The 23766-nt window shown below is 35.2% G+C and overlaps 5 protein-coding genes across 5 annotated transcripts; 4 read left to right on the top strand and 1 right to left on the bottom strand.

The window, feature by feature from the left end:
- The first annotated feature begins 323 nt into the window (after positions 1–323).
- LOC113324725 (S-protein homolog 24-like) lies at positions 324–773 on the top strand. Its single transcript, XM_026573015.1, has one exon. The coding sequence runs from the start codon at positions 324–326 to the stop codon at positions 771–773; it is 450 nt and encodes a 149-aa protein (XP_026428800.1).
- Positions 774–1619: 846 nt separating this feature from the next.
- Positions 1620–2072, top strand: LOC113324724 (S-protein homolog 5-like). The gene has a single exon (XM_026573014.1). It carries the CDS (start codon positions 1620–1622, stop codon positions 2070–2072), a length of 453 nt encoding a protein of 150 aa, XP_026428799.1.
- Positions 2073–15719: 13647 nt separating this feature from the next.
- On the top strand, positions 15720–16169 carry LOC113324723 (S-protein homolog 24-like). The gene has a single exon (XM_026573013.1). The coding sequence runs from the start codon at positions 15720–15722 to the stop codon at positions 16167–16169; it is 450 nt and encodes a 149-aa protein (XP_026428798.1).
- An 846-nt stretch (positions 16170–17015) lies between these two features.
- Positions 17016–17468, top strand: LOC113324722 (S-protein homolog 5-like). The gene has a single exon (XM_026573012.1). It carries the CDS (start codon positions 17016–17018, stop codon positions 17466–17468), a length of 453 nt encoding a protein of 150 aa, XP_026428797.1.
- A 4941-nt stretch (positions 17469–22409) lies between these two features.
- On the bottom strand, positions 22410–22952 carry LOC113324721 (protein FAR1-RELATED SEQUENCE 5-like). Its single transcript, XM_026573011.1, has one exon. It carries the CDS (start codon positions 22950–22952, stop codon positions 22410–22412), a length of 543 nt encoding a protein of 180 aa, XP_026428796.1.
- Positions 22953–23766: the final 814 nt, after the last annotated feature.

Genomic DNA, 23766 nt, shown 5'->3' with positions numbered 1-23766 from the left:
TCCGTCACTGCCCAAGGCAGAAGCCATGATTCTCGAGTCATTATATATGCCATGTAATTAAGAAGCCGCGATTAACCAGGGCCGAACTTGGTATATACTTATCACCCAATGCAATAGCGGTGCATGCAATTTGTTCGAAAAGGCAGTTGTTAATAACTTTCCTTATCTGTTGTATTAATGCAAATCGCCATATTTTATACTCCATTTAAGTCTGTAACCTCTACGAAGATGGAAGTTCATATATCCATCTTTATATATACCGATCGACCATCACCTTATCGCACACAGAACACCTTTTTTTAGAGCAACAGATACAAACAACTATGGGCATTAGCCATTTCAGAAATATCATTGTTTATTTCTTCTTATTTTCGATATTAGTTTCTAAGGGTTCATCACTTTTCGATCCAACCACTGTGCAGGTACAAAATGATATCGAAGGTGATCAAGTTCTCTTGAACATCCATTGCAAATCTTTGGACGACGATTTGGGTGAACATGCGCTCAATTTCGGCAATGAATGGGACTGGCAATTTCGCGTGGGATTTGGCACGACGTATTTTTGGTGCGATTACCGGTGGTATGATAATAGAGATCAACGTTGGTATCAAGGTAGCCATGAAGTTTACAAGGCAACTCTAAGTGGATTTAAAGCTAAGTACTACGTATTTTGCCACTCTAAATGCGTTTGGTCTGCTCGTCGAGATGGACTTTATTTATATCGTCGTGATAAAGGAGGGATGTGGGAGAAAAGATATACTTGGGATCCATAAAATTATTTGTTTTTTTTTTCCTTTAATGGAACGTGGGAATAAAACAACAAAAAAGTAAGAAAAATTAGACCTAAACCTTATGAATTATTATCCTAAAGTATGAAAAATGTATTACGGGCACACATAAGCGGCCCTTCATTTTTCGTGTCCCTATTTTGTTTTATTAAATAATTTTTAAATTGCATTTTTGAATCTTGGTTAAATGAAAGTTACAACATTGCTAATAGGGTTATACATTTTACTTGAAGATACCTACTAATCTGATGGCACATAATTTTTTGTATTACATGAAATTTTGTATCTCCTTCATAATCTAATTATACCCACCATTGGGATCCACTTAAAGCGGGGTCGATAACTGGAATCTCAAATCTGTGGTCAAAAAAAGATGTGCCACTAACAATAGACTGATGGTGCGGTATTTGGGGTTCATATCCACTCACTCGTTAATGTTTACGCAGTATTTCGAGTGGGCGTGGTAATATATTTCCTGTGTATACTGATTTTCTTGGTTGATGGATAATGTCGCCCTGTCCTTCCTCAGAAGGATCCTCGACAATATATATCATCTCATAAAATCTTTGTAGTTAATACCGGGAATCCTATTGTGACCGGAAAATAAGGTAAATATAATCTATTAATTTCATAGTAAAGTTTCCCAAAATTGTTTCATTTGCTAGCTGTGTAAATTTATTAGTTTAATTTTATTTGAAAATATCCTTACCAAAATTCACATATACCCAGCTATACGCAACTCAATATTAGTGCATGTAAATGGAAACAATTGGTGCTATATATATCTGCAACACCCAATACACATATTAGGGTTCAGGGATTAAGAAGACAATGGGTGTTAGCAGCCATGTAAAGATTATTGTCTACTTCGTCTTGTTTTCAGTATTAGTTTCAAAGGGTTCATCATTATTAGGTTTTCCAACTACTGTGCATATACGGAATGATATTGAAGGTTACAGTGTTTACTTGAATTATCACTGCCAATCCGGGGATGACGATCTAGGTCAACGTGGGCTAAATTTTGGTGAAGAGTGGCACTGGAAATTTCATGTAAACCTTGGTTCAACATACGTTTGGTGTGATTATCGATGGTATGATAACTGGAATTATCGTTGGTATGAAGGAAGCCATGAAGTTTACGATGCGAAAGTAGATACTGCACTAACACCACACTTCTTTAATCTCTGCCATACTGATTGCGTTTGGTCTGCTCGCCGAGATGGAATGTATCTCCTTCGACATCCCGAAGGAACATGGGAAAAAAGGTATTCTTGGCCAGCTTGATCTAAAGGTCTTAGAATGGAGTATTTGTTTTGCTGTTAATGTTGATCCGAACTGCATAATGGTAGAAGGTTTAAGTCCCGCACACTCACGTATAATTGCTGCATGTCCTTGTCCCTCTCTAGGGACGGCCCATTCTCAAAAAACCGTCCCCAGAATGCAGAAGTTGGGACGAACCCGTCTAGCCGTCCTTAGCGATGTGTATTTGAGACGGTGCCGAAGAAACCATCCCAACTGTTCCATTATTAGGGACGAACTATATCCGAGTGTCACTACTGGTGTGCTAGTAGGGACGAATTTTTTTGTGCGTCCCTAAAAGCTTCTAGCCGTCCCAGTAAGTAGAATCATCCAATGGTGGTGATTATATCGTCGGTAACTTAACTTCTGTACTCCTTAGAACATAGTGAAACTAATCTATTTCATTTTTCCTCTCAAGTTTTCATCGCCTATTCTGCTCATGTTTTCATCGACTCTACTAAAACCCTAAAACTCTCCTTCGTGCGATTCGTCATCACTTTCTTCTCCATCTCCTTCATGATACTCATCAGAAGTGAAATCTTCACTTTCTTCTGCTATAAGTCTGTCAAATTTAGCAGATGCCCATCATGCAAACTTAGGGTAAGAATCTCTGTAATTTATCTGGTTTGGTATTTGATTAATTTGCACGATTTCATCTTTGATGTTTTTGGATTCAAAGTTTAACCTAATTCTCTCGATTTGCGTTGGGTTTATTTCTGTAATTTTTTTGCGCAGATCGAATTCTCTCTATTGTAATTTTGGTTTGCCCTAATTGATTGTTTGTTTAGTTGAACTATTAGTATTGTTATTTCAGTTTCGAGTGTGATGATTACATGAATTGCTATTTGATTAATTTGCATGATTTCATCTTTGATGTTTTTGGATTCAAAATTTAACCTGATTCTCTCGATTTGGGTTGGGTTTATTAAGATATCTGTGGGAAGAGTCTCCTTCATGATTACATTTTGAGCAGTATAATCTTTTTTTTTGAGGATATGAGACGGTATATTTTGGAAAACTTAGGTTGTAATTTGAACTTAAATGAAAGTGTAGAGGACATATCATCTGATTTTACATGGTGCTGGAGAGAATTTGAAAGACTATCAGAAAAAATTGGATGATAGAGCTAGAGACATGATGTAGATGATAAATCATTTTGTTGTTTTAATCCTATGTTTAGTAGCTAGACATTGTGAGCGATGAGTACACTGGGTCGATGGTACTGATAGTAATAATCCATTTGAACTTGCTGCATCTTTGTTATAGTTGGAGTTTCATTTCAGGATTTTCTTTCGTGCTGTTGTGTATTTTTCCTCTTAGGGTCTCCTGGCATCTTTGTAAACCCCTGACAGTCTTAATTTCCAGAGATTACAGATTACAGTTGATGAAGAATGAAAATACAGATCTATAAAAAGTACATACTGATTGTAGTTTATCATGTATCCTACTTGAAAACTGAATTCATAATTGCTAGTTTTTTGAACTTGAAAATAAAATCTGTGCATTCAACTTAAAGCTAGTGACAGAAAATAAAGTTCTGTGATAGGTGCCCTCGGGACAACCTAAGTTTTCCAAATTTATTGCAATTCCTGCAGTACAATACTGTCATTGCATTTTCGTGTTTACTGCTTGCAAAGAAAAGAAATTTGAATTCTAGTGCTTACGGCTTACAAAGAAAACTAGATTGTTCAGAGGGCTGGGATGGATGCTAATTGGTTTGAATATTGAGTTTGTGCAAAATCTGAGAGGAATCAGGAAGCTAAAAGATTGCCATGATTATGTATATTGCAGACTTGTTATTTCTAAATCTACAGCGTCATTGCACTAGTAAAAGCAGCTGACCCATCAACTAATTGTGTTGCTGACCCACCACTAGTTGTATTGTCCCTGCTTAATTTGGTCGAGTTCATTGTGATTTTTTAAAGGTTGCATAGGTTTATCTGTATGGTAGTTCATCCTAATTCCTTTAGTGGTGGTAGTTCATCACTAATTTTATTGTGCCTGCTTAATTTGCCAGCTTTTGAGTTCATCCTGATTCCTGCTGCTTGGTATAGTGTTAAACTCATGTTTATGTTGGATCATAAGAATTAAGAATGGCAGAGATGAATAGCTTTAGTGATATGATACCGTTCTTAGGTTGGTGCTGCCTGGGGCATTGAACACATTTGATAAAATTAGGAAAAAAGGAAAGTGTTTATCATATTCTTTACTGTTTATCATGTCTGTTTAGCTTGTTATATTGTAGTATCACGTATTCACATGGACTGTACCACTTGTCTGAGTTAGCATATGCTGTTAGATTCTTTACCGTTACCTTATTTTTCTTAATGATGCTCTATCGACTATATTATATCTATGTCCAATGTACTACATCTATCTTCATATCTAGCCTGTACTTATTTTATTTTATTTCTATCAATGTACTCACTGACTTAAGGTGTGTTCCGCCAGGTGCATTGCTGGTGTTGGCGATTAGGTTCATATCATCGCAGGATCATTCGCTAGCTTGCATGCTCATAATCATCGATCGCTACTAACTTATAAAGTAATGGTATTTTTAAATTTGTCAAGTTTTATGTAACTATCACCAAGTAATTCATTACTAATTTGGGTATGTTCTGCGTTTTTTCCTCTTTCTGTTGTGTATGGGACTTTTATGTGCATGTGTGACTAGTGGTTTCCGTTAATCGTAAGTTTATTCCTTAGTCAGTTTGTAGAAACCATGGATAAGAGTTGGGTTCACAAGGATCGGTCGGGTAAAGAGTATGAAGATGGTTTGAGGATGTTCTTGGACCATGCATTCAAGGAAAGGGTTGTTACTGAAGATAACAAAATGAAATGTCCTTGCAGAAAGTGCAATAATGTTAATTACAAAGTTAGAAGTGAAATATTCAGTGATTTGATATTGCACGGTATGATGAGAAATTATACTACATGGTTTCATCATGGTGAGAGTTTAAGCTCAACGGTCTCATCAAGTATCGCACCACAGGATACATGTTTTGAGGTCGGAAATAACAATAATGATGGACCAGGGGATGACCTTTTTAGGCATGTTGCGAGCTGTGTGTGGAATACCAAGAAAGATAAAGTACGTATTTTCTGTCATCCATGCTCTTATTATCCCTTTTATCATTTACCCACTAACGCAAGGCCCACAGCAAGCATCGTTTGTTATTATTTTCTTTTGAAACAGGAGTTGGCGGCTAAAAATAAACTAAATAGGTCCAAACAAACAATTCAACACACTGGTGGCTCCAAGCCACATGGAATATGCAAAAGAGGTAAAGCTTCTGTTTAGTTTGATCGTGGTGAGGATGTTTCGTATGTTATATGCAACCAACAGCACAAAATTTCATTTTACAGATGCTAGCCGAAACAGGAAGATTCCCTGAACGACATGAAGTATTTCTTAGGACCAGGACGAAGAAAAGAAAAACATCAGATCCAAATGAAGAAGTGATGGATCCTGTTGCTTCTGAACAATACGTATACCTTTATACTTTTTAAGTTTTCTTTCGGGTCATCTGTTTTCTGCATTTGTAGTTCGAATTGACCTAACTTTCGAGATTGATTTACTTGTAGGATCAAATGGTGGAAATACACAACCAGGCTAACCAACCTGGATCTGGAGTCGTTTTAGGTGGATGAAATGATGCATTTGCAGCTGTTATGAGACCAGATAGACGTGGTCGGATTCGTTGCTTTGGCAGCACTGTGAAGCCGAAACAGTTTTGGGGAGAGTCATCATCATCAAGTAGAGTTGTTCAATTGAAAGAGGAAAATGCAATGCTCAAACGAAGGGTTGCAGAATTGGAGGCTCAAGTTGCAGTATTACCACCAAACCAGAACAATGAAGGACTCGAGGTATCGTGCATCATTCACTTTTTCTTTTTTACATAGAATTTGAGTCATTGTAAATTGATAAGATTAGTCTTAGACCCAGTGGTTATTTAGGTATGCATGAGCTTCCGTGTTATCTAATTAACTATGTATTAAGCCAAGGCGAGTATAGGTTTTTGTCCCATGTAGGTTACTTATAAGTTTGATAACTCTTCCCAGGTGCAGTTTAAATGTGACTTGTATACAGTAATCTGCTTTACCTAGTACTCAGTTCACTCCCAATGCACCACTGTTGACATCCTATATGTACCAACTAACAAATGGTAATTTCACTTTAATGAACCGGAGATGTTCATTACTGCAGAACTGATTGTGAATGTGTTGAGCTTTTTTTTTCCTGACTAAGAAGAATGTAAGTATGTAACTATCGATTATCTATTGAGTAGATTTATGTTTGTTGCAGGATATGTGATATGGAAAGGTGCAGGAAGGGTTAGTTTCCAGATATTAACAGATGATAAAATAGCACTCAAACGCCGCAGGCCACTGATTGTAGTTAACAGATGATAAACAAAGACACCATTTACTGTAGAGAGTGTATGAACCTAAATTTTTGCTTGTTTTTTGAGAATGGGAGGTCTCTTTTGTAAACAAATAACATGGTTTTTGAGTATCTATAGAAAAATAATCTTCTATGAGTTCGTCTATGATTCTCTATTCTGTGGATGTATGGCATTCTATTTGTCTCTGTTTTGTGGATGTATGGCATCTAATCCTGGTATGTGAATGTATGAGGGATGGCATTCTGCCAATTAAAGCAGGGAAATGGAGCTTCAGTAATATTCAGATATTAGGGACGGTTGATTAACCGTCCCCATTGTTCCAGTTTATACTAGGGACGGTATTGTTAAACCATCCCTATGATGCACTAGGGGCGGTTTTAACTTGTTTTTCCGGCCGTTTCAAAACCGTCCCTAGAAGATGAAGCCGTCCCTAGAAGTATTTGTGGCGGCCAAGAAAAAACGTCCCTAGAAGATGAAGCCGTCCCTATTAGTATTACTGACGGCCACTCAGAACCGTTCCTAGAAGGAAAATCCGTCCCTAATAGTATTAGTGACGGTGGATCTGGGGACGCAGCAACAAACGTCCCTAATATCTTTTTGGGGCGGCTTTCCGGTTGTTGGGACGTTTTTCTGACCATCCCTAAAAGCCTTCTGTTTTGTAGTGTGCTTGCTAGATGCTTCTGCCAAATTTGTAGTCGCAGGAGGAAAAACCTTGTTCGACTTCATAAAAACTTGTTTTCTAGGTGGTACCATGTCATGGTTGTGATGATCCTTAAACTCATTAACATACCATGTGTTACATTTTGTATTCAAAGCTATCCGAAGCATAGCCTCACAACCAGTTCTCATAGTTGAAGCACCATTTTTCTTCTTCTCACCATCGTCATCATTTGAATCCACATGTTTCTTGTGCAATCCCTCACAACAACATACGAAAATCACTCTAGTTATTTGTGGTCCTCGTCTAGTGGCATATGATGACCTCTTGCGTGTTAAAAACCCCCTACTCCTACCATATGCTCTGTAGAATGCTCCTGCCTCTTCGATAGAATGAATTTCCATATTCAGTGAGGGAACAGACCCGGCTTCAATAGTTGCTGTCATTTCCCTGCAAACATGCATTACAACAACTAACCAAATGCCAGCAAATTGTGAGAGCTAACATGCATACATATGTAGATACCATCTAATACTAGCACAACATAATACAAATAAGAAGAGATAATACAAGTTATACATCGTCTGTGACGTATAATTAAGCAGTTACACAACTCCTCATCGGGTCAATATCTATAATACAGTAATCAAGAACAGTCAATCAGCATGCCAGGTGCAAATAGTAGTGCATTGGTTTGATTAATACCATACACGAAGCGAACGAGATGCAAATTCAGTAAGTACATTGAGCTTGTTCTTTTTCCAATTGACAAATAAACTATCATGAATTATCATAATCCTAGACATTCATGAAATTTTCGTTTATTTTGTACAAAAAAAATATGCTATGAGTCAGTAAGTACACCATCAGAACAGTGAAATGAAGCAAATACATCAATGAAATCAAATGTGTGACCAAGCAGCGTAATAACTCCATATCCACAATGCAAGCAGTGTAATAACTCCTTCTTCAATTTGTCTTTAAGTTTGAAGTTCTTGTAGAGTGTTGCAATCTTTTCTTTTTCTTCCTTTTTAATCTTCATAGCATCATCTAGCATATGTGGTTTCTCTGGACAGTTGGGATCTTGACATAGCAAATACCTGAGCTTTTCTGGTTGAGATTCAATCACCATTATGATGCGTGAACAACCTTCCCACGGACACTTTGAATACATCCAAGGGCATTGCATAAGACTGTGGTAATCCATGAAACATAATGGACAAACCTCTTTTGCTTCGACACATAATATTTGCTTCGCTTTTCCTTTAGAAAACATGGTGGATGTTGAGAAAGAAATCTGTTGGTTTGGTTGAGAGGCCGCCCCTATTGTTGCATTTATAACAAGAAAATAGGCGTTGTTAATTCAAACAGGCGGTTCTATCAAAGAACGCCAACTCCTATGGTAATTCAAACGGGCGCTTAAAGGAAAGTCGCGGGTGGTTGTGTTACCAACACCAACGGATAAATTCCCAACGACTCGATCTTCTTTCTCTACTATAAATTCGATTCCTCCCATCTCCAAAATCACATCTTCTTTTTTTTCTTCGTAAAACTCTTCAGAAATGTTTGTCAGAAATCGTGGTCCCATGTTTCGTGAAGAAGAGGATATAACCATATGCAAAGCATATTTTTTCATAGTGTAATCACTGGTGTTGTTATTTTTCATGAAGGTTCTTTTTGGGAGAACATTTTTTCAATGTTCGTCTCACTGACGGGAAATCCAGGAAACCGAGATGCTCGTCGATTGCGTGCTCGTTTTCAATATATTAGGCTTGCAGTAAAGCCATTTCTTTTTCTGGTAATGGAAATTGATCGAGAAAAGTTCAGCGGTGTAACTGAAGATGAAGTGATCCAAACATCTCTTCATAATTATGAGGAAGCTCACGGTAAACCTTTTTGTTACGAAGCGTGTTTCATAATTCTAAAACATAGTCCATCTCAAGCACATCGTTACTGCACTCAAATGCCACTCCCGGTCTTTACAATTGAAAAAGATGCTGCTCTTGTTCGATGTTGGTTACATCGTATGATGAGACCAATGAACAATGACAATATCTGGGAAAGAGTATTCGGACATTTTGTAGCATCGCGGAAAAAATCCATAAGAATCAGTAAGAACCTAGAACTAAGAATTGCATTCATCACTAATGAAGTCAAACATTATAAGGAAGTTTTGTGGATGGTTCACCGTAGATATTCTTGATTATCCAGCGAAGAACTAGTGAGTATCTTACCTTTTTCCTCACTGATCAACTTCATCATAAATATCTGAACTTGTTGCTTATCTGTTTTACAGAAAACCATCGCTCGTACCAAGTTTATTAAAGAAAGCGGAAGAGAGTTTAAGCATTTTGAATGCTATGAACTCTACAGAGAGAATGTCGCTGGATTTGACGTAGTTTGATGTTTTTTTTCGTGGATTTGATATTATTTGCAAGTTCAAATTGTAATAAATTTCGCTTAATCTGAAGTGGAAATCTCTTTTTTTAAATCTAAATATTTGCGTTCATTGATGCCAATTTTTTTACAAGATATAAGCTTAGGAAATAATAAAAAGTACTAACAACTTCAATAAAAATCAAGTACAAGTTTTGGCCTTCTGTTAATCTTCATTTGACGTATCTTCCATTCAACGCGCTTTTTGAGAGTTTCGCCTTTGTTTTTGAATTTTTTGTTGTTAACTTTCAAAACTGGAGCTCTTCTTTGCCTTTTAGAGGAACATTTTCTTGGAGCAACTTCAGAAACTTGCACTTCCCTCTTACAATTTTCAATCTTTTTAAAACTCCCATATATCATAGAAATAGCAGCTTCAAGTTTTGCATCGCAAAAAAGTGTGATCACCTTTTCAGCCATTGAGAAATATATTTTAAAAAGAGAAAATTCAAGAGAAGTGAATTTTGGTGTGAGTGAGTTGTTTGAAATTGATGGTAATTTATAGACGTAAAGAGTGAATTTTGAATTTTAAAAAACTACCCGTTGGCGTTTTTGCTACAAACCCCCACTACAAAAAATACTTATATATATACAGTCAATCACGTAGCAAAGAAACATATTGAGCTACCATACTCATGTCTAGTGCAATCACACACAATCCAAAAGCATTAGCACTAAACCAAATGAGTGAAAACTAGTTTACAGTCAGACTATATATATTTCTATCTCTTATAAAACTCTATTTCCATTGAAATGAAATGTTTTCAAAGAAAGAAAAAATTCATTTAAAAAACATACGCATCTTCACTCAAGTCTTTCATGTGAAATAGTAAACTAAGCATGTTCTCAATTCATTTTCATCCTTTAACTTAGAACACAAATTCAACAAATCACTTATGCATACAAAACAAAGAGTATTGTGCGTTTCACTTTCATTAATTCTGAAATCATTCGGATGAATCAAGTAAACAATTTTTATTTTATAAATTGTTTTAAAGTTTAGTTTTCAGAATATAAATGATAACTTATCTAACTTATGTGATTTATTTTATTGTAGAAACTACACAGTTTTCCATGCTTGGTTTACATAGATTCTCATTTTTAAAATACACAAAAGTATATATTTTTAATTATGACTATAACAAATCATACATCACAGAACCAACATCAACAAAACAAACATGTGAGTTAATTTAGTGACATCAATGCAAGTGTCAACAGTTTCTGTATGACTGTCTAACAACAATAGGCTCACGAATTTATTTATCCAAAGAATAAATTTTTGAAAAACAAAGTTAACTTGTATTAGAATTTATCTTTCTAATTATAAGCAACAAAATATTCATGACTAAATTTTAGTCTCACTATAAATATGCTTTTCTAGGTTCATTCTTAATGAATTCCTTGTCACCTTAATTTTTCTAGGTTCTCTAATTTAAACCAAAGTTGGTAAAACATAAGGTATGGAACCCCCACTATTTTTTTTGACTCGAACAAGAATTTCAAAACAATATCCAAAGTTCAAAAAATTATAAAAGCTAATGAACTTATGATCTAAATCCAAACGTTTTATTTTTTCACAACATAAAGGATAAAAATTCAAACAATTTTCTTGAAGACAACATTTCCTAATTCACTACTCAAATAATCATATTTGATATCAACACAAGCTATTCGAAGAAGCAAACATGTTTTATAAAATTCTCAAATATTTTATTTCATCCAATTGCAAACTGCGTAAGATTTGAAAGTGTACATGCTTTTATGAGTTAGGTAACATTACATACATGTTACTCAAAGAATTCACCAAGTTTATACGAAAATATAACATGCTCATATTCATCACTAACTCATTGATTTCTTAAAAAGCATGACAAAATCTCATATTTCAAATATTGAAAATTCAATTTATGTTATGATAAATTTGCACTATTATGCTCAAACATTTTATCTACAACATATCATTTGTAGTATTGCAATGATCAAATTCAACAAATTTATAATCTCAATCTAGGAGGAAACAAGATTGTTTCTCATTTCGAAAGTATGAACATTTTAATAAAATTGTTCTACCCGAAGTAACTTTTAAACCATACCAATACCGAAAATCCTAGTGATGTGAGTATATCTCAACACCACTTTCTTTCAAACAATTTGGTTCAAATTTTGAACCATAACCTATCAAAACAAACATGGTGTTGTAAAACACCAATATATACCAACCTCTCACCGTATCCATAATTCACATTAACTTAGCTTGAAAAGCGTTGTTAATAACATTTGATATCCTTGCAATTCCGTGCAAGAATAGCAAATAAATTCATAACCAATATTATGTTCTTTTCATGGTGAGAGTTGATATTCACATTAATTTTGACTAGGTTTCTAATTATTCGGTTTTTGATTCGTATAAAATTCCATCTCATAAGTTCCAAACTTACATGAGTCACATGTTTATTTTCATACACAATAATTCTCAATAACTTGTTTCCCTAAAATTTATTCTAAGATTGAACATCAATTCAATTTAGAATACCATTATTCAATCACTACAATAACTACAAATAGTTCATCAAACATACCTCAATTTCTTTTAAATATCAATTCGTTATAACCCATTGTCCATTCTTTGCACCAACAGAGAAATCAGCAAATCCATTGCTCCACGCATAGATTAATCTCCCGCAATTTTTATTTCATTGGAAAATAAAAACTTGCTCAAGTAAGTGAATTTGCACCTGTCACAACCACTTACATGTGAGCATTTGAAATCAAAAATGAATAATTTATGCACTTACATAATTACTTAAAAATCAATCAAAATATAGTACTCCAAGTTTCTCTTTAGTGTCAAACAAAGATTCAAAGTTATCTAGTTATAAAATCGTGCATATAATTAAAAACTTTCTACTAAGCATATTATCAAACACATATAGTGCATTAGTTTGATTTCTAACAATAATCTTCCTTTTCATTACCAAAACGATAACATAAAGAAATAACAATCCAAACATATTTTTAATGTAATTTATTACATTTCTCCAATCTCAAATATCATATCTCCTATTTTAGATAGACATACACAACGATTTTGAAATCACCATATTTCTCAATCTAAAAATCCAAATGGAAAACTTCAAATTGGGTTTCGAAGATTAGTTCCTGATCAATGAGTTTCATGTTACAGTATTTCAAAATATCTACACAAATATTAGCAAAAACGGATTCAATTAGCAATAAATTTCTGCCCGACAGAATTTTTCAGATATGTTTTTTTAGTATTCTAAAATACTTTAAAAATACTTTTAGTTCTTCAAAAATTATGAATTTTGGCGTGGGTTATCCTCATGATGTTTAGTATATCTAATAAAAATTTCTAGACCCAATTCATTTTCATGTAGGAGATAAAAATTCATTTTCGTGGATTATCATCAATAACATTTTCATATCATCCATATTATAATCCTAGTCCATCAAAATTAGACATAAAATTAACTTTAGGTACCGGGTTACCTAAAATCTCAAGCATCATGTTCAATTGTTAAATTAAAATTATACCGGTTATAATTATATAAAACGAAACAAACAAAACAATGATACTTATCGCGTTTTAGCAATCTTTTTTCTTTTGATTTCCATGGCAGAATAAGCGTCTTAAAATTGTAGGAACAATTGATGAAGTATGCCTGCAAAATAATCAAACAAAAAAAACAAACAAAACATTGCTATGGCTGAGTCGCGGACTAGTTCGCTTTCTTTAAGACGTTTCGCGGCTTGCCCAAGATTGTGCAAGCAGTTCTTCAATGGCGCGTCGTCCCCGGGATAAAACAGCCAAGATCAGAATTTTTTCACAATCACTCTTGCACGGTGAGAGGATGTGAAACTTCTACACTTCATTCTTGCTCAGAAACTTTTTAGAAAACCAACGATGATCACACACTTGTTTTTCTTTCTCACAATAAATTCAATTTGCTTTTAAATTCAAGAAACATATAATAAAACTCTCCATAATAAAAAGGCTTCAACAACTCCTCTAAATTTTTTTTTCATTTTTCCTTTTAAAATTTTATCTCGTTAGAATGGTTTTTAAAAAAGAAAAAAATAAGCAATGAGTATAAACAACAATATCAAATTTAGAGTTTTTATCAAAAATTCGGAGGTGCTTATCATTTTAGGCACAATTTTCGAAATTAAATGTATATACATTACGCAAACCACCACAAATGATACATAATACTTTATGCAGCCATATTTCAGTTTATGCATCAACTTATTTTCCGTTGCAACTAATAGAACAATGCACTCCTTCCATTTCAAGAAAAGTAATACTTTCAATTTAATTGGGCAAAAAATTGAATGCACAACCCTTATGCAAACCACCAAAAAAGATGCATAACACATTATACAACCATATTTCTGTTTGTGCATTGACCAATTTTTCGTTTTAGAAAAAGTAATATTTTCATCCCATGTCATGAAAAATGATACATATAGTGGATGATATGTAAATAATATACTAGTACTCTCAAATCCTATGAAAATTCTATCTATGCCCTTAATCTAACGGCTGCGGGTGTTCAATGGATTTTCTAAGACAACATCAACGGCCAATCCAAAATCCAATGGATCGCACAAATTGTATTTGTATCCAAATGCATATCAGCGTACTCATCAGACATCCACTTGCAGAAAAAACAGATGGGACGGGTCAGATCCATGAATCACATTCTAAAAATGAACGATTATTATAAAAATATTACATGTTTTCTCTTTGCCTCTCGGTTCCAAGTCATAAAAATTCGCTGGATCTGACGCAATGCATCCACTTCTTGTCCACTAATGTACGAGCCAAACACCCAGCAACAAAAATGCAGATTAACCGGACCGGTTTGGTCCCAAATGCTCGCCCCTACTTTTTACCGCCACGGTAAGCTAGGCTTCGCTGCGCTGCATAGGTCTTTCATACACAGTACAACTTTAGTGATTCTTGCGTTGCTATTTTCGAAAATAATTGCTCGCAAAGCGATTTAAAAAGAAATAGAAGAAAAGAATTTTATCCCATCCTATATGAGTACAAGCTAGCCCTGTTTGGAATTGTTTTTTACCTATCAAAATCACCTTGTAACAAATTTTTACTAAAAAATGTGATTGGTAGATTTTCTTGGAAATGCTTTTGGAGAAAAATATTTTCATTTTAGGTATGTTTTTAAAAAGCAACAGTAGAAGTTGTGAGCCCACATAATATGATTTAATTCGTTCTCTATTTTAACCTTGTTAGTATGTTATAATAAAGACATATTTTACCCATATAATATGTCAACTTATCATTATATTTCTTACTTCTATTTTGTTCTTATATTGTTCATTTTTTCTTTTGAAATAATAAATAATAGTATAATAATAATTACAATAAAAATATTTATTTTTGAAGCAAATCATAATCATAATTTTTTTATAAATGATAAAAAATTGTAAAGATGAACTAAATAATACTCATATTTTATTAAAATATAATTTATTATCGTGTTCTTAAATTTTATTATATTATTGGATAGCGAATATGCATGAAACTAACTGAAAGCCTAATTTTTAAAACATGTTTATTTTTGTCGTTAACTACATCACCAGCACTTTAAAATACCAATTTACCAAAAAGAATTTACAGTTTATTAATTTCACATTATTTTTCAAATTATAATTTACCAAATTTTAGACCGCTTTATTTTTATAGCACAACATAGCAACGCATGACCCAGCACGACATAAAAACACTTTTCTGAAACTCATACCAATACTAGATTCACCTTCTGTCTCCGTCACTGCCCAAGGCAGAAGCCATGATTCTCGAGTCATTATATATGCCATGTAATTAAGAAGCCGCGATTAACCAGGGCCGAACTTGGTATATACTTATCACCCAATGCAATAGCGGTGCATGCAATTTGTTCGAAAAGGCAGTTGTTAATAACTTTCCTTATCTGTTGTATTAATGCAAATCGCCATATTTTATACTCCATTTAAGTCTGTAACCTCTACGAAGATGGAAGTTCATATATCCATCTTTATATATACCGATCGACCATCACCTTATCGCACACAGAACACCTTTTTTTAGAGCAACAGATACAAACAACTATGGGCATTAGCCATTTCAGAAATATCATTGTTTATTTCTTCTTATTTTCGATATTAGTTTCTAAGGGTTCATCACTTTTCGATCCAACCACTGTGCAGGTACAAAATGATATCGAAGGTGATCAAGTTCTCTTGAACATCCATTGCAAATCTTTGGACGACGATTTGGGTGAACATGCGCTCAATTTCGGCAATGAATGGGACTGGCAATTTCGCGTGGGATTTGGCACGACGTATTTTTGGTGCGATTACCGGTGGTATGATAATAGAGATCAACGTTGGTATCAAGGTAGCCATGAAGTTTACAAGGCAACTCTAAGTGGATTTAAAGCTAAGTACTACGTATTTTGCCACTCTAAATGCGTTTGGTCTGCTCGTCGAGATGGACTTTATTTATATCGTCGTGATAAAGGAGGGATGTGGGAGAAAAGATATACTTGGGATCCATAAAATTATTTGTTTTTTTTTTCCTTTAATGGAACGTGGGAATAAAACAACAAAAAAGTAAGAAAAATTAGACCTAAACCTTATGAATTATTATCCTAAAGTATGAAAAATGTATTACGGGCACACATAAGCGGCCCTTCATTTTTCGTGTCCCTATTTTGTTTTATTAAATAATTTTTAAATTGCATTTTTGAATCTTGGTTAAATGAAAGTTACAACATTGCTAATAGGGTTATACATTTTACTTGAAGATACCTACTAATCTGATGGCACATAATTTTTTGTATTACATGAAATTTTGTATCTCCTTCATAATCTAATTATACCCACCATTGGGATCCACTTAAAGCGGGGTCGATAACTGGAATCTCAAATCTGTGGTCAAAAAAAGATGTGCCACTAACAATAGACTGATGGTGCGGTATTTGGGGTTCATATCCACTCACTCGTTAATGTTTACGCAGTATTTCGAGTGGGCGTGGTAATATATTTCCTGTGTATACTGATTTTCTTGGTTGATGGATAATGTCGCCCTGTCCTTCCTCAGAAGGATCCTCGACAATATATATCATCTCATAAAATCTTTGTAGTTAATACCGGGAATCCTATTGTGACCGGAAAATAAGGTAAATATAATCTATTAATTTCATAGTAAAGTTTCCCAAAATTGTTTCATTTGCTAGCTGTGTAAATTTATTAGTTTAATTTTATTTGAAAATATCCTTACCAAAATTCACATATACCCAGCTATACGCAACTCAATATTAGTGCATGTAAATGGAAACAATTGGTGCTATATATATCTGCAACACCCAATACACATATTAGGGTTCAGGGATTAAGAAGACAATGGGTGTTAGCAGCCATGTAAAGATTATTGTCTACTTCGTCTTGTTTTCAGTATTAGTTTCAAAGGGTTCATCATTATTAGGTTTTCCAACTACTGTGCATATACGGAATGATATTGAAGGTTACAGTGTTTACTTGAATTATCACTGCCAATCCGGGGATGACGATCTAGGTCAACGTGGGCTAAATTTTGGTGAAGAGTGGCACTGGAAATTTCATGTAAACCTTGGTTCAACATACGTTTGGTGTGATTATCGATGGTATGATAACTGGAATTATCGTTGGTATGAAGGAAGCCATGAAGTTTACGATGCGAAAGTAGATACTGCACTAACACCACACTTCTTTAATCTCTGCCATACTGATTGCGTTTGGTCTGCTCGCCGAGATGGAATGTATCTCCTTCGACATCCCGAAGGAACATGGGAAAAAAGGTATTCTTGGCCAGCTTGATCTAAAGGTCTTAGAATGGAGTATTTGTTTTGCTGTTAATGTTGATCCGAACTGCATAATGGTAGAAGGTTTAAGTCCCGCACACTCACGTATAATTGCTGCATGTCCTTGTCCCTCTCTAGGGACGGCCCATTCTCAAAAAACCGTCCCCAGAATGCAGAAGTTGGGACGAACCCGTCTAGCCGTCCTTAGCGATGTGTATTTGAGACGGTGCCGAAGAAACCATCCCAACTGTTCCATTATTAGGGACGAACTATATCCGAGTGTCACTACTGGTGTGCTAGTAGGGACGAATTTTTTTGTGCGTCCCTAAAAGCTTCTAGCCGTCCCAGTAAGTAGAATCATCCAATGGTGGTGATTATATCGTCGGTAACTTAACTTCTGTACTCCTTAGAACATAGTGAAACTAATCTATTTCATTTTTCCTCTCAAGTTTTCATCGCCTATTCTGCTCATGTTTTCATCGACTCTACTAAAACCCTAAAACTCTCCTTCGTGCGATTCGTCATCACTTTCTTCTCCATCTCCTTCATGATACTCATCAGAAGTGAAATCTTCACTTTCTTCTGCTATAAGTCTGTCAAATTTAGCAGATGCCCATCATGCAAACTTAGGGTAAGAATCTCTGTAATTTATCTGGTTTGGTATTTGATTAATTTGCACGATTTCATCTTTGATGTTTTTGGATTCAAAGTTTAACCTAATTCTCTCGATTTGCGTTGGGTTTATTTCTGTAATTTTTTTTGCGCAGATCGAATTCTCTCTATTGTAATTTTGGTTTGCCCTAATTGATTGTTTGTTTATTTGAACTATTAGTATTGTTATTTCAGTTTCGAGTGTGATGATTACATGAATTGCTATTTGATTAATTTGCATGATTTCATCTTTGATGTTTTTGGATTCAAAATTTAACCTGATTCTCTCGATTTGGGTTGGGTTTATTAAGATATCTGTGGGAAGAGTCTCCTTCATGATTACATTTTGAGCAGTATAATCTTTTTTTTTGAGGATATGAGACGGTATATTTTGGAAAACTTAGGTTGTAATTTGAACTTAAATGAAAGTGTAGAGGACATATCATCTGATTTTACATGGTGCTGGAGAGAATTTGAAAGACTATCAGAAAAAATTGGATGATAGAGCTAGAGACATGATGTAGATGATAAATCATTTTGTTGTTTTAATCCTATGTTTAGTAGCTAGACATTGTGAGCGATGAGTACACTGGGTCGATGGTACTGATAGTAATAAGCCATTTGAACTTGCTGCATCTTTGTTATAGTTGGAGTTTCATTTCAGGATTTTCTTTCGTGCTGTTGTGTATTTTTCCTCTTAGGGTCTCCTGGCATCTTTGTAAACCCCTGACAGTCTTAATTTCCAGAGATTACAGATTACAGTTGATGAAGAATGAAAATACAGATCTATAAAAAGTACATACTGATTGTAGTTTATCCTGTATCCTACTTGAAAACTGAATTCATAATTGCTAGTTTTTTGAACTTGAAAATAAAATCTGTGCATTCAACTTAAAGCTAGTGACAGAAAATAAAGTTCTGTGATAGGTGCCCTCGGGACAACCTAAGTTTTCCAAATTTATTGCAATTCCTGCAGTACAATACTGTCATTGCATTTTCGTGCTTACTGCTTGCAAAGAAAAGAAATTTGAATTCTAGTGCTTACGGCTTACAAAGAAAACTAGATTGTTCAGAGGGCTGGGATGGATGCTAATTGGTTTGAATATTGAGTTTGTGCAAAATCTGAGAGGAATCAGGAAGCTAAAAGATTGCCATGATTATGTATATTGCAGACTTGTTATTTCTAAATCTACAGCGTCATTGCACTAGTAAAAGCAGCTGACCCATCAACTAATTGTGTTGCTGACCCACCACTAGTTGTATTGTCCCTGCTTAATTTGGTCGAGTTCATTGTGATTTTTTAAAGGTTGCATAGGTTTATCTGTATGGTAGTTCATCCTAATTCCTTTAGTGGTGGTAGTCCATCACTAATTTTATTGTGCCTGCTTAATTTGCCAGCTTTTGAGTTCATCCTGATTCCTGCTGCTTGGTATAGTGTTAAACTCATGTTTATGTTGGATCATAAGAATTAAGAATGGCAGAGATGAATAGCTTTAGTGATATGATACCGTTCTTAGGTTGGTGCTGCCTGGGGCATTGAACACATTTGATAAAATTAGGAAAAAAGGAAAGTGTTTATCATATTCTTTACTGTTTATCATGTCTGTTTAGCTTGTTATATTGTAGTATCACGTATTCACATGGACTGTACCACTTGTCTGAGTTAGCATATGCTGCTAGATTCTTTACCGTTACCTTATTTTTCTTAACGATGCTCTATCGACTATATTATATCTATGTCCAATGTACTACATCTATCTTCATATCTATCCTGTACTTATTTTATTTTATTTCTATCAATGTACTCACTGACTTAAGGTGTGTTCCGCCAGGTGCATTGCTGGTGTTGGCGATTAGGTTCATATCATCGCAGGATCATTCGCTAGCTTGCATGCTCATAATCATCGATCGCTACTAACTTATAAAGTAATGGTATTTTTAAATTTGTCAAGTTTTATGTAACTATCACCAAGTAATTCATTACTAATTTGGGTATGTTCTGCGTTTTTTCCTCTTTCTGTTGTGTATGGGACTTTTATGTGCATGTGTGACTAGTGGTTTCCGTTAATCGTAAGTTTATTCCTTAGTCAGTTTGTAGAAACCATGGATAAGAGTTGGGTTCACAAGGATCGGTCGGGTAAAGAGTATGAAGATGGTTTGAGGATGTTCTTGGACCATGCATTCAAGGAAAGGGTTGTTACTGAAGATAACAAAATGAAATGTCCTTGCAGAAAGTGCAATAATGTTAATTACAAAGTTAGAAGTGAAATATTCAGTGATTTGATATTGCACGGTATGATGAGAAATTATACTACATGGTTTCATCATGGTGAGAGTTTAAGCTCAACGGTCTCATCAAGTATCGCACCACAGGATACATGTTTTGAGGTCGGAAATAACAATAATGATGGACCAGGGGATGACCTTTTTAGGCATGTTGCGAGCTGTGTGTGGAATACCAAGAAAGATAAAGTACGTATTTTCTGTCATCCATGCTCTTATTATCCCTTTTATCATTTACCCACTAACGCAAGGCCCACAACAAGCATCGTTTGTTATTATTTTCTTTTGAAACAGGAGTTGGCGGCTAAAAATAAACTAAATAGGTCCAAACAAACAATTCAACACACTGGTGGCTCCAAGCCACATGGAATATGCAAAAGAGGTAAAGCTTCTGTTTAGTTTGATCTTGGTGAGGATGTTTCGTATGTTATATGCAACCAACAGCACAAAATTTCATTTTACAGATGCTAGCCGAAACAGGAAGATTCCCTGAACGACATGAAGTATTTCTTAGGACCAGGACGAAGAAAAGAAAAACATCAGATCCAAATGAAGAAGTGATGGATCCTGTTGCTTCTGAACAATACGTATACCTTTATACTTTTTAAGTTTTCTTTCGGGTCATCTGTTTTCTGCATTTGTAGTTCGAATTGACCTAACTTTCGAGATTGATTTACTTGTAGGATCGAATGGTGGAAATACACAACCAGGCTAACCAACCTGGATCTGGAGTCGTTTTAGGTGGATGAAATGATGCATTTGCAGCTGTTATGAGACCAGATAGACGTGGTCGGATTCGTTGCTTTGGCAGCACTATGAAGCCGAAACAATTTTGGGGAGAGTCATCATCATCAAGTAGAGTTGTTCAATTGAAAGAGGAAAATGCAATGCTCAAACGAAGGGTTGCAGAATTGGAGGCTCAAGTTGCAGTATTACCACCAAACCAGAACAATGAAGGACTCGAGGTATCGTGCATCATTCACTTTTTCTTTTTTACATAGAATTTGAGTCATTGTAAATTGATAAGATTAGTCTTAGACCCAGTGGTTATTTAGGTATGCATGAGCTTCCGTGTTATCTAATTAACTATGTATTAAGCCAAGGCGAGTATAGGTTTTTGTCCCATGTAGGTTACTTATAAGTTTGATAACTCTTCCCAGGTGCAGTTTAAATGTGACTTGTATACAGTAATCTGCTTTACCTAGTACTCAGTTCACTCCCAATGCACCACTGTTGACATCCTATATGTACCAACTAACAAATGGTAATTTCACTTTAATGAACCGGAGATGTTCATTACTGCAGAACTGATTGTGAATGTGTTGAGCTTTTTTTTTCCTGACTGAGAAGAATGTAAGTATGTAACTATCGATTATCTATTGAGTAGATTTATGTTTGTTGCAGGATATGTGATATGGAAAGGTGCAGGAAGGGTTAGTTTCCAGATATTAACAGATGATAAAATAGCACTCAAACGCCGCAGGCCACTGATTGTAGTTAACAGATGATAAACAAAGACACCATTTACTGTAGAGAGTGTATGAACCTAAATTTTTGCTTGTTTTTTGAGAATGGGAGGTCTCTTTTGTAAACAAATAACATGGTTTTTGAGTATCTATAGAAAAATAATCTTCTATGAGTTCGTCTATGATTCTCTATTCTGTGGATGTATGGCATTCTATTTGTCTCTGTTTTGTGGATGTATGGCATCTAATCCTGGTATGTGAATGTATGAGGGATGGCATTCTGCCAATTAAAGCAGGGAAATGGAGCTTCAGTAATATTCAGATATTAGGGACGGTTGATTAACCGTCCCCATTGTTCCAGTTTATACTAGGGACGGTATTGTTAAACCATCCCTATGATGCACTAGGGGCGGTTTTAACTTGTTTTTCCGGCCGTTTCAAAACCGTCCCTAGAAGATGAAGCCGTCCCTAGAAGTATTTGTGGTGGCCAAGAAAAAACGTCCCTAGAAGATGAAGCCGTCCCTATTAGTATTACTGACGGCCACTCAGAACCGTTCCTAGAAGGAAAATCCGTCCCTAATAGTATTAGTGACGGTGGATCTGGGGACGCAGCAACAAACGTCCCTAATATCTTTTTGGGGCGGCTTTCCGGTTGTTGGGACGTTTTTCTGACCATCCCTAAAAGCCTTCTGTTTTGTAGTGTGCTTGCTAGATGCTTCTGCCAAATTTGTAGTCGCAGGAGGAAAAACCTTGTTCGACTTCATAAAAACTTGTTTTCTAGGTGGTACCATGTCATGGTTGTGATGATCCTTAAACTCATTAACATACCATGTGTTACATTTTGTATTCAAAGCTATCCGAAGCATAGCCTCACAACCAGTTCTCATAGTTGAAGCACCATTTTTCTTCTTCTCACCATCGTCATCATTTGAATCCACATGTTTCTTGTGCAATCCCTCACAACAACATACGAAAATCACTCTAGTTATTTGTGGTCCTCGTCTAGTGGCATATGATGACCTCTTGCGTGTTATAAACCCCCTACTCCTACCATATGCTCTGTAGAATGCTCCTGCCTCTTCGATAGAATGAATTTCCATATACAGTGAGGGAACAGACCCGGCTTAAATAGTTGTTGTCATTTCCCTGCAAACATGCATTACAACAACTAACCAAATGCCAGCAAATTGTGAGAGCTAACATGCATACATATGTAGATACCATCTAATACTAGCACAACATAATACAAATAAGAAGAGATAATACAAGTTATACATCGTCTGTGACGTATAATTAAGCAGTTACACAACTCCTCATCGGGTCAATATCTATAATACAGTAATCAAGAACAGTCAATCAACATGCCAGGTGCAAATAGTAGTGCATTGGTTTGATTAATACCATACACGAAGCGAACGAGATGCAAATTCAGTAAGTACATTGAGCTTGTTCTTTTTCCAATTGACAAATAAACTATCATGAATTATCATAATCCTAGACATTCATGAAATTTTCGTTTATTTTGTACAAAAAAAATATGCTATGAGTCAGTAAGTACACCATCAGAACAGTGAAATGAAGCAAATACATCAATGAAATCAAATGTGTGACCAAGCAGCGTAATAACTCCATATCCACAATGCAAGCAGTGTAATAACTCCTTCTTCAATTTGTCTTTAAGTTTGAAGTTCTTGTAGAGTGTTGCAATCTTTTCTTTTTCTTCCTTTTTAATCTTCATAGCATCATCTAGCATATGTCGTTTCTTTGGACAGTTGGGATCTTGACATAGCAAATACCTGAGCTTTTCTGGTTGAGATTCAATCACCATTATGATGCGTGAACAACCTTCCCACGGACACTTTGAATACATCCAAGGGCATTGCATAAGACTGTGGTAATCCATGAAACATAATG

Source organism: Papaver somniferum, chromosome 11, assembly GCF_003573695.1.
Source record: "Papaver somniferum cultivar HN1 chromosome 11, ASM357369v1, whole genome shotgun sequence".
Classification (NCBI taxonomy): domain Eukaryota; kingdom Viridiplantae; phylum Streptophyta; class Magnoliopsida; order Ranunculales; family Papaveraceae; genus Papaver; species Papaver somniferum.
The sequence above is the reverse complement of the archived record's forward strand: the minus strand, read 5'-3'. Positions and strand labels throughout refer to the sequence as shown.

What these genes read in the sequence shown, in the direction of transcription:
- LOC113324725 (XM_026573015.1), top strand. Translation starts at nt 324, where the DNA reads ATGGGCATTAGCCATTTCAGAAATATCATTGTTTATTTCTTCTTATTT.
- LOC113324724 (XM_026573014.1), top strand. Translation starts at nt 1,620, where the DNA reads ATGGGTGTTAGCAGCCATGTAAAGATTATTGTCTACTTCGTCTTGTTT.
- LOC113324723 (XM_026573013.1), top strand. Translation starts at nt 15,720, where the DNA reads ATGGGCATTAGCCATTTCAGAAATATCATTGTTTATTTCTTCTTATTT.
- LOC113324722 (XM_026573012.1), top strand. Translation starts at nt 17,016, where the DNA reads ATGGGTGTTAGCAGCCATGTAAAGATTATTGTCTACTTCGTCTTGTTT.
- LOC113324721 (XM_026573011.1), bottom strand. Translation starts at nt 22,952, where the DNA reads ATGGAAATTCATTCTATCGAAGAGGCAGGAGCATTCTACAGAGCATAT.